This window comes from Polyodon spathula, chromosome 7 (assembly GCF_017654505.1).
Source record: "Polyodon spathula isolate WHYD16114869_AA chromosome 7, ASM1765450v1, whole genome shotgun sequence".
NCBI classification, from domain to species: Eukaryota; Metazoa; Chordata; class Actinopteri; order Acipenseriformes; family Polyodontidae; genus Polyodon; species Polyodon spathula.
The window spans coordinates 52,836,643-52,850,522 of record NC_054540.1 but is presented as its reverse complement, the minus strand read 5'-3'; the positions used below and the strand labels follow the sequence as shown (position 1 = coordinate 52,850,522).

General features: G+C 40.6%; 1 protein-coding gene across 2 annotated transcripts in view; it reads right to left on the bottom strand.

Moving 5' to 3' along the window:
* Window positions 1–357: 357 nt before the first annotated feature.
* Window positions 358–13,880, bottom strand: part of LOC121318779 (connector enhancer of kinase suppressor of ras 2-like) — a 102,434-nt gene continuing 88,911 nt past the window's right edge. For both annotated transcript variants that reach the window (XM_041255821.1, XM_041255822.1), the window contains 7 exons: window positions 13,765–13,838; window positions 12,806–12,877; window positions 6,354–6,424; window positions 6,056–6,156; window positions 5,163–5,673; window positions 4,794–5,011; window positions 358–3,578 (listed from right to left, as the gene is read on the bottom strand). In XM_041255821.1, the coding sequence (XP_041111755.1) occupies window positions 3,360–3,578; window positions 4,794–5,011; window positions 5,163–5,673; window positions 6,056–6,156; window positions 6,354–6,424; window positions 12,806–12,877; window positions 13,765–13,838 (1,266 nt within the window). In that variant the 3' untranslated portion in view covers window positions 358–3,359. The remainder of the gene's footprint in view (window positions 3,579–4,793; window positions 5,012–5,162; window positions 5,674–6,055; window positions 6,157–6,353; window positions 6,425–12,805; window positions 12,878–13,764; window positions 13,839–13,880) is intronic.

Here is a 13,880-nt window from a genome sequence, read left to right as displayed (position 1 = left end):
TGGATTGAAATTCAGATATCTTGCAGTAGCACCACTATCATCAATTTTAACTACCTTCCTGCACAGCAACCTCGTAGATCAAGCATATTCTATTACTGATGTCACAAAATGTGCAGTTAAATAGATTAGTTATGACATGTGGTATAAAATCTTTTGCGTTACTGGCAGTCAATAACATTTATTAGGGTAATAGATAATGTGCCTCTGGTTGTTCCCACTGGAAGATTTCCATCACAAACCTCAGGAGTAATTTTCATTTCTGCACAACTAGGCTGAAAAACATAATCAAAAAAAAAAAAAAAAAAAAAAAAAAAAATAATAAATAATAATAAAATAATATTGTACTGTAATAATAACAATAAAAAAACAGAATAGGTTAGACTTGGCATTACTATCAACATCTTGAAGTTCACTGTTATCTTTTTTATTATAAAGGATAGTTAAATTCAGATTTAAGTGTGGTTTTAAATTTGTGTGTATGGTCATTTCTGTGACTCACTAATAAAATCTTTACATCATTTTCAAATACATTCAGCATTCAGTGTATTAGTACTTACACATAAAACTTCATTATACTTATAGATGCCAGAGACTACAACGAGAATATAATGGCCAGCCTACCAGGACTATTATTGATGCACATAAAATATTTGGTTAGCCTGTGTGGCTCAAAGGACAGTGTTAGAAGCCCATTCTGGTTTAGTTTACATTGTTGGAAGGTTCTCACGCTTTCTCTTCCATTGCGTAATCAGGTGTTGCCAACCCAAGCATGCTTGATCTTAACTGAACTGAACTCAAAAACATAATCCCTTGATGCTACACGAAACCACTTGATGGTAGAATACGTAATACTACTAAAAGAATGACAAGCCTTTTGACTAGAAGTCTTTCTCATTTAAGATATTAAAGTGATTGTAACGGACAACTGAATTTCATTCCACTTCCATCCCGTTCACTACAACGTGTTTCTTTCAAAACCACATCCACTGCTAAGATTTATGGAACAAGAACGTTTCTTTTAGTGTTACAACATAACCAATATTAAAATCTCATTGTGTACAGAGTATGCACATTCTGTATATATTGCCATATTTAAAAAATAACCAATTGGCTGACTGTATCATGCCCGTTTTCTGAGACCCGATTGCTTTCACAGTAGCACTGAAATAAGCCCAATTCTTTGCTAGATGGTACTTTTTGTAGACATTGTCTCAGTTCACTTTTAATGTTTGAAATCTGATTGTGTGGTTAGAATGACAATATGATTGAATGTCGTGAGTATCTTATAGCGGGGTGTGAAGAAAATGAAGATGCTATATGGGACCAGTGTGCTGCTACACTGTATGTGCTCTGCACTCATCACATACTGCATTATAGAACCCAATAGCAATGCAGGAAAGAAAAAATTAGCATCAAACCCACTAACAATGTCAGTACCAGATGTACGACTGGGCTGGACAGAAACCAAGGTAAGCAGCTCCCTCAGCCACCAACACACAAACCTGTGTTTGATCTCTTCCTGTGGTCTCTACATTCTTTACAAGGTAGTCGTGGCACTTAACAAGTCATGATAAAGACAACAAAGGTAGCTTGGTTATGAAGTCGAGTTTTGTTTGATTTTTAAACACCCTCGAGTGATGCTCATTTCTCCAAGCAGCCACACAAAGGGCTTGAATGCGGCAGTTGTTAATTACTTCAAACACACTTTTCCTGTGAAGAACTGTTCTTTCAATAAGAATTTAGCAATAAATTCAAGATCATTCACTACAATCATTTATTAGCTTTGTCTTAAAAAAAAAAAAAAGGTTTCTTTACAAGCTAAACTATTTGAAACACTTCTCCAAAGTATGTTTCACTAGAACCATCAGTATGAATGCCGGCTAATTTCTATTGTCCAGAGGTTTGTATGGCACACTTTCTTTGGCCTTCCCTTTAATGAAGGCTGTATATGCTACGGGAATATATTCTAATTATAACAATGGCTCGGAGAGTCTCATTATTAATCTAAAATTGGGATAACGGTATTTAAACTGTCTTAAATGAACTGATGAGTTAATATGATTTGCTACCAATGGTTCTCTTTGAGTTCAATGAGTTTGATGCCTGGGTCACTGAGCTCAAGTACAGTCTGAATTTGGAGGAGTAGGCTGGCAGCTCAGTCCCTTCTCTATGGAGGGTAATGTGAGGATAGTGTACATTAGCTGTGATGTGGGAACGGCTTGTGTTTCAGTTATCCCTTAAAAACAAAACAATAAGGAGTTATCTCAGTTCATTTCAGCTGTAGAGTGGAGCTGCCTTCTGATGTCTGAAGGAGCTTAGTGACAAGTTGTATTGGGGCACATTCATGAAGCACTAGCTTGTTATCAAATGCATAGAATTGCAATGCGCTCAAGAGTATGCTAATGCTGTATGAATGTAAGCCAATAGTTGACATAAAGGTGCTTCAACAGAACAGAACAGAAAAGAACAAAAACCTGAGTTCAGCCCAGAGCCAGGAATGTCTTTCTAAGCAATACTGGCTTGTGACTGAAGCAACAGAGATGATTCAAGCAAGCGTTTCTTTTCTCTTTTTTGGGGGATTCTGAATAGCCAGAATCTAAAGATTGCATTCACAAGGATTTTAGTCACAGTTTTAAATGATTTATTGAGTAGCTGCTTTATGTGAATCGTTACTCTTTCCCAGTGCATGTTAGAATGTCATGCGTGTTGTTTTTTTTCAGAAAACTGTCCAGCCAGTAAAGAGTTACGCATAAGGTTTCTTCTGGGTCCCTTCCGTTAGTGAGTCGGTAGATGTCCCTAGATCCTACTATTGGGTTACCTTTAATCCATCGCTTAAAAACAATTAATTATAATAATAATAGTAATAATAATAATTATATAAATATATATATAAAAATCTGTGAGCAGTTTATGAGAGCTGTTGCATTATAAGCTTTAATACTGGTAGGAGAGATTCCCCATCAATAATGCTGCTACATTGCCTCTTGTTTATCGCAAAAAAATAAATTAAATTAAATTAAATTAAAATGCACACAGTGCTCCACAACAGCACAACTAAAATATGTTTCTGTTTGTTTGTTTGTTTTTTTTTTTTTTGTTAAGAAGAAAACATAAGGATAATACTTTCTGTTCATGCATGTTTTAGGCATCCTGTGGCACTATTCTCTTTCATCCAATGTATTTACAGGATAACTTTTTGTTTTGAATACATTATTTACAAATATTACAGTGGTTGGCTGTTGGGGTTGGGTGGGTATGGGGATTGGGACTGTCTTTTCAAGGGTGAGGCAGAAGGTGGGCTGGGGGTTGATTGTGTTCTTCAGGAACTGTCAGCAGGCTCCACAGCACCCCCTTGTGTCTCAGACGTGCGTCTCGATGAAGGAGTGGGTGTGTGTCATGAGGGGAGGCAGGGCCGACAGTTCGGAGGCTCCGTTCTGAGGCTTGCTGGGCCCTGAGCTGAACTCGCAAATGTCCACGAACAGCTCGTGGTGCCTCTGCTTCCACTCCTTGAACTTCTTCGAGGTCAGGTTTGGGTTGTCAAGAAGGTGGTTAATCACGCCCAAGTCGCCCTCCTTCGCCTTAAAAACACAAAGTTAAATAAGTGTTTGGTGGTCGCTCCCGCACAGCACTGTGGAATCTACATACTATGGGGGAAACTTCTGCAGTACAGCTCACTAAGAGTTTGTAGTTACCTCAAGGTACATACAGTTACCGGTGCTTAAAGAAAACCAGAAACAGACATGTTTCAATGAAAAGTCTTTATCAGTGACCTGTAATCAACTGATCAGAAATCTAAGTCGAAGTAGACAAATATTTAGTTTGTGCCTTCTTCGTTATACTGTGTACTGAATATGTTTTTTTTACCCCATTATTCTCCCAAGTTTGAAATAGCTAATTGTATTATTTTAGGCTCAGCTCACCGCTACCACCCCTGCGCTGACTTGGGAGCGGCGAAGACGAACACACGCTGTCATCTGAAACGTGTGCCGTCAGCCGACCACTTCATTTCACTCTGCAGGCCCGCCATGCAGACACCTCAGAGGTGCAGGGGTCGCTGGTGCATGGTGAGCCGAGGAAACCCTGGCTGACCTAAACACTCTCCACCTGGGCAATGCTCGAACCGGCGACCTCCAGGCTATAGGGCGCATTCTGCATTCCACGCAGAGCGCTTTTACTGGATGCACCACTCGGGAGCCCCTAAGTCGAGTCTAAATGCCGTCACTTATAAATAATGTATAAAAATTCCAAGGTTATGAAAATCAAACACCCCAGAGTGTTTGAAAATTTTCTATTTGAATGATTTATACGGTAGCAGTAATTAGATTCTGACATTGAGATCAATTGAATAGACCCCGTTGTCTTTCTTCAGATACGATACATTTTGAAAGAATAGAAAAACAACAGAAAGAAATCTGCAGCCTACAGAAATCTATTTGTAATTTCCTAAAACTACAGCATGGTATATATATATATATATATATATATATATATATATATATATATAATATATATATATTGATGATGATGCTGCCAAATCATGTAACAATTGCGTGCAACTCTGCTGGCACACTTTGTTTCACCGCATAAGGCTGATGGACCTAAGTTTTGCGTAAGTGGTGACTGCACTGACCCAGTGTTTTCTCAGGGTCTAATCTCTACATCACCAGACCCTAAAGAGTATTATTTTGGCTGTGCTGTGTGTGTATCAATGGTGTCTATCGATTGTTTAAAAATATGGCTGATGCGAAGTCCACAAGTGTGTGTTAATGGAAGTGTGGTTTAGCTGGCCCTACCTTGAGCGTGCTGCGCAGGGCCCTGATCCGGTGCAGCTTCTCGTTGATGACGGGGTCGTTGCACCTTTTATTGAATGAGCGCCGGAACTCCTGCTTGGTGGATGGCCGCTGCTCCCCGAAGGCGGACAGGCTGGCCTGCTCCAAGGTCTTATAGAGCTCCTGCAGCCCATCGCGGCTCTCCTGCTCCCTGTCTCTCTCCCGCTCCTCCCGCTGGCCCTCTGAAACACACAGAGAAGAGGCTAAGGTTAGGGTTAGCACTATCCCCTCTAATAGTTTAATTGCACCTCAACAAATATACTAATGACAAGATCAGTTACAAGTAATGCTTAGAGCATAAATGAGCATAAAACATTTGCATTGTGTACAGACCTTCTTTACTGGATCCATTCTGCTTGCGGAACTCAATCTCTTCGTCCTCTGACTTCTCCTCGGACAGCCCCGCTGGGTGCACGCTGCCCTTGCCCCGGGAATCGCGGTTCCGTGGCAGGCTCTGGCTACGTTGCTTGTGCGCCCGCCGGTGGGGATTGAAGCCACGTTCGCACCCCACCAGCGGGAATGGCCCGTCGCGGTCTGTGTGGTGGCGGCGCTGCACGGGCAGGGTGGCCTGTCTCCGCCGCTCAGGGGACATACCCGGCCGGCCACCCGTGTACTCAGGGTCAGAGGGCACCGTCTGCAGGAAGTGCAGCCCAGAGCTGGTGAGCGGGGTCTCGATCAGGTCCTGCCAGGAGCGACGCTCGCGGTACGAGGACCGACAGCCCGAGGAGTGCGTACTGCCTGTGGGGTCCTGCCTGGAGTCCTCCGCTGACGACTGAGAGTAGGTCGACTCGCTCGAGAAGTGCCGCCCGTGTTTGGGCTCTGGGAACGGGCTGGAGGAGTTCACCTGGGAAACAGGAGACAGAGCTGCTGCTGTTATTTATCTTGTTCATTTTTTCTATATCCCCAGGAACTGCTTTAAAGCTGCTAGGTTTCTTTTAATTAACGTGTGTTGCTCACTAAAAAGTAATTGCAAATCAATTCACTTTTAAGTTAACTGTTGTCTTTCCAGAGCTGCGCACCCTCACCTCCTGGCTCAGTGTATCTTGACTACACCGACTACACAGTAGGCCTGAGACAGTATTTAGTTACCAGGGCAACCAGGAAGTCCCATTTATCACCATGTAACTGTTTAATAACCTGTTTTAAATGCTGTTGAACTCAAGTTTTTGGTATCTTCATGTAATTGCATAGTGTCCAGGCCGGGTGTTTAAGGGTGTTGTACTCACGGAGGGGGTCCGATGGTAGGTGTCACACATGGAGGAAGGACCTTCCTGTTTCAGGGTGAGGGAACCATCAATGTCATCCTGGTCACTTTCACTCCAGTAGTCTGGAACCAAAAAGAAGACTTCAGCACTCTCAGCTAAGACTAAGAAGCACTGATACCGCCTAAGTAGTAATAATAAATACTTAAAGTTTTGTGAATAGGATCCAATTGTGTATTTTAAGCCTCTAACTAGCACTGTATTGTGCCCTGTATTTTGTACATTTCCCTTACTATTAAAAACTAGACAGGCTCACACCTACCTTCATCAGGTCGAGGTACCTTGTCGTCAGGTGTGTAGCCGATAGCCGCGAGTCCCAGGCGATTCATCCACCTGTCAGGATAAACACCAAAATGTAATTAAGGTAGGCATTATCTTCAAAGCCTGCGTGCCCAGCCCATCCTACAAGTTGATCTAACAAACTGCAGTTTTTCTCCATACTACATTCTAGAACATTGTGGGTATTTTTTAAAACACTGTTTGTATGTATGCATCGTTTCTCAAACAGCTGTGTAGGTGTTTCTGAATAAAACCAATGTATCTCGGGTTAATGGTAAAATGAAGACTTCATTTCTCGACAGAATCATTTCTTAAAAAAAAAAAAAAAGCACAACTTCATTTCCAGTGCGCCTGTGTCAACAGTGTGAAATGATCTTCAACTGAGTCATCCTTTGTCTGTAACAACCATCACCCTAGCACAGCAAAAGAAACCGCAAACACCACACTATTTAACGTGTTCAATGAAATATTTGTGAAAAAAGTATAAAAAAAGGTTGTTGTTCACAAATACTTCAAGTGAAGTATGTTTCCCATAAAACAATGGCATTTTTCTGTTAATCCCATCACAGTATTACATTCATTCATTTATAAACCAAGCTACAGCTGTGAAGCTGTACATAAACCACACATAAGGAACGAAAGCTATTTGTATAAAACACTGAATCTAATACACAGTATTAGAGCTTCAAATAAATAAGACAAGGAATGGTGTCTTGATAAGCATGACATTGGCAATTGATATGGTTAAGAATATATTGACCTTTTGTCATGTCTGCAATTGCTTCATATAATTAGTTCAACAGGAGATGACACGGCATATTAGGTTCTTAAAATGACAACAGAAAACCTCAAAACCTACTGACAACATGAAAAAAAAGATGTAAAGTTATTTTTCTGAAAAATAGGATACCAGAAAAAAAACAAAAAAAAAACAGAAAAGACGCCAAAAACACCACAATTTCATAAGGGAAATGGTTAAAACATTTAGCAATCTACCACACTGATAAAGGTAAGTCAGACCTCTGTGTTCTCAAAAAAACACAGAGAATAACACTAACATTAAAAGCGCCTGAGTATTCTGTGAATGTAACCGAAATTAACAGACTATTGTAAAAAAATACTGCTCAAAGGGGTTTGGACACATTAAACTTATTATCCCGAATTACATTTAGAAAAACAAGCAAAGAACCGAAAGACATTCAATACAAGAAGGGAACCATGGGTAATGCTGCTCATGCTAATGAGGTGTAAGACCAGGGATTTTAAAACCTTGCTGAGCTCTCCTTTAAGCCACTGAGACAACTCATACTTGTACTGATGGCTATTGGGTAAGTAAGCGAGGCAGCTCCAGTCACCGAGGTAATCAGAAAGCACATTAAAAGATTAAGCAATACAGTGATTGGAAAGCTATGTTTTCAAAGTATGCTGTTCATTTTGAAAATATGAAAAATTGAAATGAACATGCACATGGTTTGGACAGGATAGATGCAGAGCATTAACAAACTATAAAAATAGTAACACTTGTTACTGGAGTATATTTCATTTCGCTATGATAACAAACAAGCTGTCTTAGCAATCGAACCCTCAAAACTGAAGAAGCTTCTTCTTCAAACGAGGGCAATGTAAAGAAGCTGGACTGGTGCCGTGCTGAGAAGGATCAACTATGGAACGGTATGCAGAAGTAAACTGAGGAACTGCATTTTAATGTAACAATTCTATTGCTACAACTCAGCACCTTTTGGCAGCCTGTCTCTTTCTCTATGGGAGTCAGAACACAGGGAATTTTTGATAATGCAACAAAATAATGAAAAGAAACCCATAAATAATGGAGCAAGAGAAGGAATCAATTAGACAAAAAAATGTAGCTGTGCACAGCCACAGAAGTTTCTGTCTTTCTTTCTTTTTTCTTTCTTTCTTTGTAATCACAGCAGAAATGATAGTTTGATTTTAAATTCACTTATAAATGCTTAGACTATACCATACCCCAGCACAGTTCTGTGTAGCTATACTGTTCACATTAGCCAGACAGAAGGCTAAACACATTTTGATTGTTACAGCTGTTTTATTCCTGTCAGGAAATCAGCAAAATAAGTACTGGTATTTATTTTAAAATGAAAAACGGGTCAAAAAAGTTCAAGCAAGCTTTTTTTCTTTCTGAAACACCCTAAATAATTGATATTTTACTGTCATAGCTTTCATCTTTCTAAGTTTAGCAGTACAGATTCAGAGAAATGCAATACTTGCCTTTTCTTTGCTGTCGGGAAAGATGTTGTTTTTAGTTTATAGCTACACTGTAAACTACAGTAACTAGAAATTATATCATTGTACAAGTCTAGCCTCACCGATCAGACATAGAAAATGTAGGTTTGTTTGTTTATGCAAATTTCTGAGTGCACTTTAGCTCCAGTATGACCGCTGCATATCTGCAGAGAAACAGAACCAAGCAGCTGCATTATGCATGGAAGGCTAGTACAGGTCTCTGTATGTGAGCTGTACATTCTGCCCCTTGTCTTTCTGCAGCGTGGCAACGAACCTGCATCAGATCAGACAAGAAGCCTGACAGAATGCCTTTAACCTACTTTTTCTTTCTTCACTAAAGCATTATGATAAGGACGGGGTACGGTGTGGGGTGGTAGGCATTATTTTTATCTGACTTTGGCTCGTCTGGCTGCAGCGACTGCCTGGCCATGTGCAGACAGTGACCCTTCCCTTATCATTCCTGTTTCTGCACACATCTGCTTCCAGGGGTCTATTTTAGTTCCCGGCCTGCAGTGGCAATTCATCTCAGTGAGCCAGGCTCAGACAGCACAGGAACTAAAAACGCAACAGTGTCTCAAGAGGGAATTTTATTTTTGACACTCTTGCTACCTATTTTGTCATTTTTTCCCCCAGAGACACAGAGGTAGTAAGTAAAAGGGTTCTGTCTTGTTATCTGTACTTGTGACCAACTTGTAAGGACTTCAAATGAGGTCCTTGAGCATTTAGGTTGTTCTTAGCTTACTTTAATGTAGTATTTTTATTTTTTTTCATCCCCGCCGAGATCCTGGGATAAATGATCTTATAAACATGACATAACGAAATTGGAATATCGAGATCCTGGGAAAATTATCTCATGATCTTCACGTAACAAAGATTTTTTTTTTCGTTGGCCTCAGCGAGCTGTCGTACTTTACCGTATAGAAAAGCAATAGTTTAATTGTCACGCCTTTAAAGGTTACGATTAGTTTGGAGGAAATCATTTAGACGTTATATAGTGATAAAGAAGAAGACTATCTATGTGTGTGATCCTATTTACAAGCACTGAATGCAGAGTACATTTTGAAACAAGCACAGCTGGTTCTCCAGAGGAGGCTCACATGTGGTGCAGGGTGGCGAATGGGCAGGGCGGTGAGGTAAGGTAGAAAGCTTAGACGCCAAATGTCTTCTCATGCGGTCGACAATTCGGACGCACTTTTAAACACAGCTAATGCTGTCAACTGGGGGGAATTAAAGGCACATAAAAAGCATTTAAAGGGATGTCGTTTGTGTGTTGTAACTGCTGCTAGGTGTTATCCTTTCCCAAAAGCTGAATTTTATTTATTTATTCATGCATTTATTGAGTCCATTTTCAGGTTATTTTGCTTGTTTTATTTTTGTATTTAATATTAATGGCTTTCGCTCACTCATGCACTCCTTCCTAGTTTTCCTTTCGGCTTTTCCCCTTCCTCCCACCTTCCAGATCACTAGTGAACACTAGATGACTCTCCAGCTGCTGTAGCATAGTAATAACGTTGAGAGGTGGGACTGATGGCTGCAGGCTCCCTTACTGTACACTGCAGCCTGAAATCCCTAGATACAAAATGTGTGCCGTCCTTTAAAAATATCTTCATATAAAATGTTTTTATTATGACTGTAAAACTCCCTTTCAGTGCAAACCAGAACTGTCACACCACCAACAGGGTGGAACAGGGGCAGGAAGTCATATTTTAAGTGACTGTTTGCAATGGCCTATGGGTATCGGAACTACTGAGCCTACAAAGAGAGCTCTTAGGTTGGCATGGTGACAAAACCTATCAGCCACTGTTTTGATGCACTCCCTTTACTTCCTTCTTAGCTGAAGTAATACATTATAAATTGGGATTTTCTGTCAATGTGAAGGCAGACTTAACAGCTATTGAAATGTGTTTTACTTAAAGGTGTGTAAATGTCACACGTCTTACAATTACTTTTCAGTGACAAAACTTAAAATAGAAATATATATTGTATACTATGGAGACAGATAACAGTTTTAGTTATCTTCATTGGTAGGATCATTTTTTGACATTTAGGTCAGCATTTATGTTATTAATGTGAAAGCTGTGCAAGACCCCTTAATATTCACGATCAACGTCTATTTCTTAAATCAGCCTACATATTATTATATAGCCTTAGGGGAATGGGGGAATGTTCTATAGGAGTGTTGCAGTGCCATGCTCTGCTCAGCCTGGGATCAGCCTGCGTGGGTGGAGTGCCTCTGAATCCGTGTGACCTGGGTAAATTAAAACGGTCGTTTAACTAAAGAGGAATTAATTTCAATTCCCTTGACCACGGGGCTCAGACTTTCCAGTCGCCCCCCCCCCCCCCCCCCCCCCCCCCCCCCCCCCCCCCCCCCGAGGAGGGGGCTGCACTGCTGACACACTTCTCAACGTTTGTTAATAGATTCACAGTGTGAAAAAGGAAGTGCCTTGACGTATTAATCAATTAAATCTTTATTTAACCAGGCAGGTACCAACTGAGAACTGGTTCTCATTTACAGTGTTGACCAGAGGGACTCAAGACACGGATTAGAGAATTAGTCAGGAGGAGGGGGGGATTAGGGTTAGGGTTAGGCCTGTATTTGGGATTTAGCCAGGATGCTGGAGCAGACAGGACCTCATTTTAAAGAGTAAGCACTTTCAGATTACGTTGTCTTTCTTTCTGTTTTTTTGGTTTTTATCAGTCCCATTACTATTGCTACATTTCGAATTGCAATACGAACTGAGTGGTTCGTATTGCAATGACTCCAAGACTGTGTTTTGTTTGTAATATTTTTAATCCGTGTTAAGGTATCCTTCTTGCTTTCTCTGTTTTTATGGCAGTGGTCACTGTGCTGTTTTATGTGTAGTGCACTATACAGAATAGTGACAAGGTATTCTGCGAGGGTTTACAGTCTTCACTCTATTTTGTGTTGGAATTTCGATCTTTCCCTTTGCAATACTTCTCCATTGTTCCAGAAGAAGGGAGCTGGTTACTGCAAGCTGAGCGATTTTCTTTTTAACAGCATCTTTTACTGTATCCTCATTGCTCCCTTTCTGTTTCACCCCTCGCCTCCAGAATCCACACTTCTGAAGACATTCAGTTGCGCTATAACCTTTAAAGGGTAATTTGCTACTTTGTATATTGCAAAGCAAAGCCCTAACACAATGGAAGTCCTTTTTTTTTCACAGACCAAATCAGAGTTTAAAAAGTTGACAAAGCCTGTGTACCAAAACTCACTACAAGAACCAACTGATGTTAACTGACATAAGATAGCTTCAGCTGTGTTCTGGGTTGTGCATGCTTGCTCTTGGGATATCACAGCAGGGCACCACAATATACATGGATGAAGCAACACTAATATTGTCTTGCTGATTTTTTTACTTAGTAATTACACACGTAGCTCTTTAGTTCCTACACAACCTGTGTAATTGCAATGTAAGGAAAGCGCAGTCAATATAACAAGCTATTCTAATGGTAGCCATTGACTGGTATAGTAATGAATAACATTTTCAATGAAAAGAAGTAGTGTGGTATTCAAAATCTACCACCTAGAATAACATTAACGAATTAACTATAATGCATTTCAAAAACACCACCCCAATGGAAAAACTTGTAAATTCAATAGGAAAAATACTGAGTATACTAATTTTTTTGGAAGGATCTGCCTGAGCAGTGTTTGCCTCGGGTAGTGCTGTACAACTCTGTCAGCTGCACCCATTCCCAGTCCCCTGCAGGTACCTGAGACTCTGAGGGGCTCAGATCTGGGTGATTCCCCAGTAGAAGGCTTTGATGTGCTGCATGCCAGGAGACATGTTGCTCCAGCCCCAGCTCCACTGCTAACTGCTCCCATTTCAAAAGCAGGACAGCTCTGCAGCTCACAGCTCAGACGCGAATGCAAAAAGGGAAACTCAAAGCATCACACTGGAAAGGAAAACTTCTTAGCTTTAATCTTTCTTATTCTCACAGCTTCTTAGGCTGTTCTCAAACTGATGCATGCACATGTGGACAAGGACCAGCCCGCCACACAAACACACGTTATTACAGCTGCAGAAAACTTTATAAAAACAAATCTAACGCAAAGTGCTTTGACAACAGGATGCGTCCTGAAGTTATTGAGTAACCATCAGAATACAAGTGGAATGGTATACCTAATAGAGAAACACATTCAATCGTTCTTACCTGTTCATTTCCTCTAGGCAGTCCGTGGCAAAAAAGAAACTCTTGATTTTGGGGTGGCATGCTTTAAAGGCGCTGGGAAGGAGAAAAGGGAAAGGGACATGAGCTCTATAGCTTCTTGACAGTTTTGTAAAATTGCATTTTTCTTTCTGTCACAAACATCTACACATCTGGGTAGATTTGATAAATAAGGACTACAGCTTCACAGAAGGGTGAATATATTCACAATAATAACCAGGTTTAATCATTGCTTTACGATACACAAGGCACAAGCACTACCCTACAACATCTGTGGAGATTTAAAAGCTATCCCAGTGCAGTAAACTGGAAACATTTAGGGAATATCTTTCATCTGGGGACATTACAACAAAAAAAAATGCCATTGTGTATGCAGGTAAATGTTATTATAAGCTGAGGGAATCCATGGTTCGGCTACAAACCTGGAACTCCAGGGCTGCGATGCTTGAGAAAGTGACTCAGAAACAAGCTTTGGAGATGTGTGAGAAACAGAAGGACTGAGCAGAGCCTTTATGAGGTTACCCGCTGCTGTGAGTCATCAGAGACAAACACCACAGAGACAGATGCCCGGGCTACATCACTGAGGCCTGCACTACATGGGTATGTGTATGAGCCTGCAGGTATACACTGTCTCTTTATGTACCGCACCTTAGAGGTGCTATTAGCTATCACGCTGAACACAGCAATTTTCAGTGAAAAGGGTTGCAAGAAAAATAATACATTAGAAAAACACATTTTATGATAATTCACATGAAAATTATTGTACACAAAGAACCCTATCTATAAATCATCCCGTACTCCGATGGTCTCTTGTTAGGAAACATGGTACCTCTTACCAAGAATCCTAGGAATGACCACACCTACTGTATTATGATGAGTAAATGAAATCAATATTACAAGTATTCTTTTCCTGTTTAAATAAAGACTGATGGTGGTGAGCTTACAATTTCCGTCTGCATTCGATGGCTCGGTCTATCCTGAACTCTGGGAGACTGATGAACCCTTCTGCCTTCTCATCCTATCAGAGAGAAGAGGAGCAGGGATGAGAAAGAGGGATTAG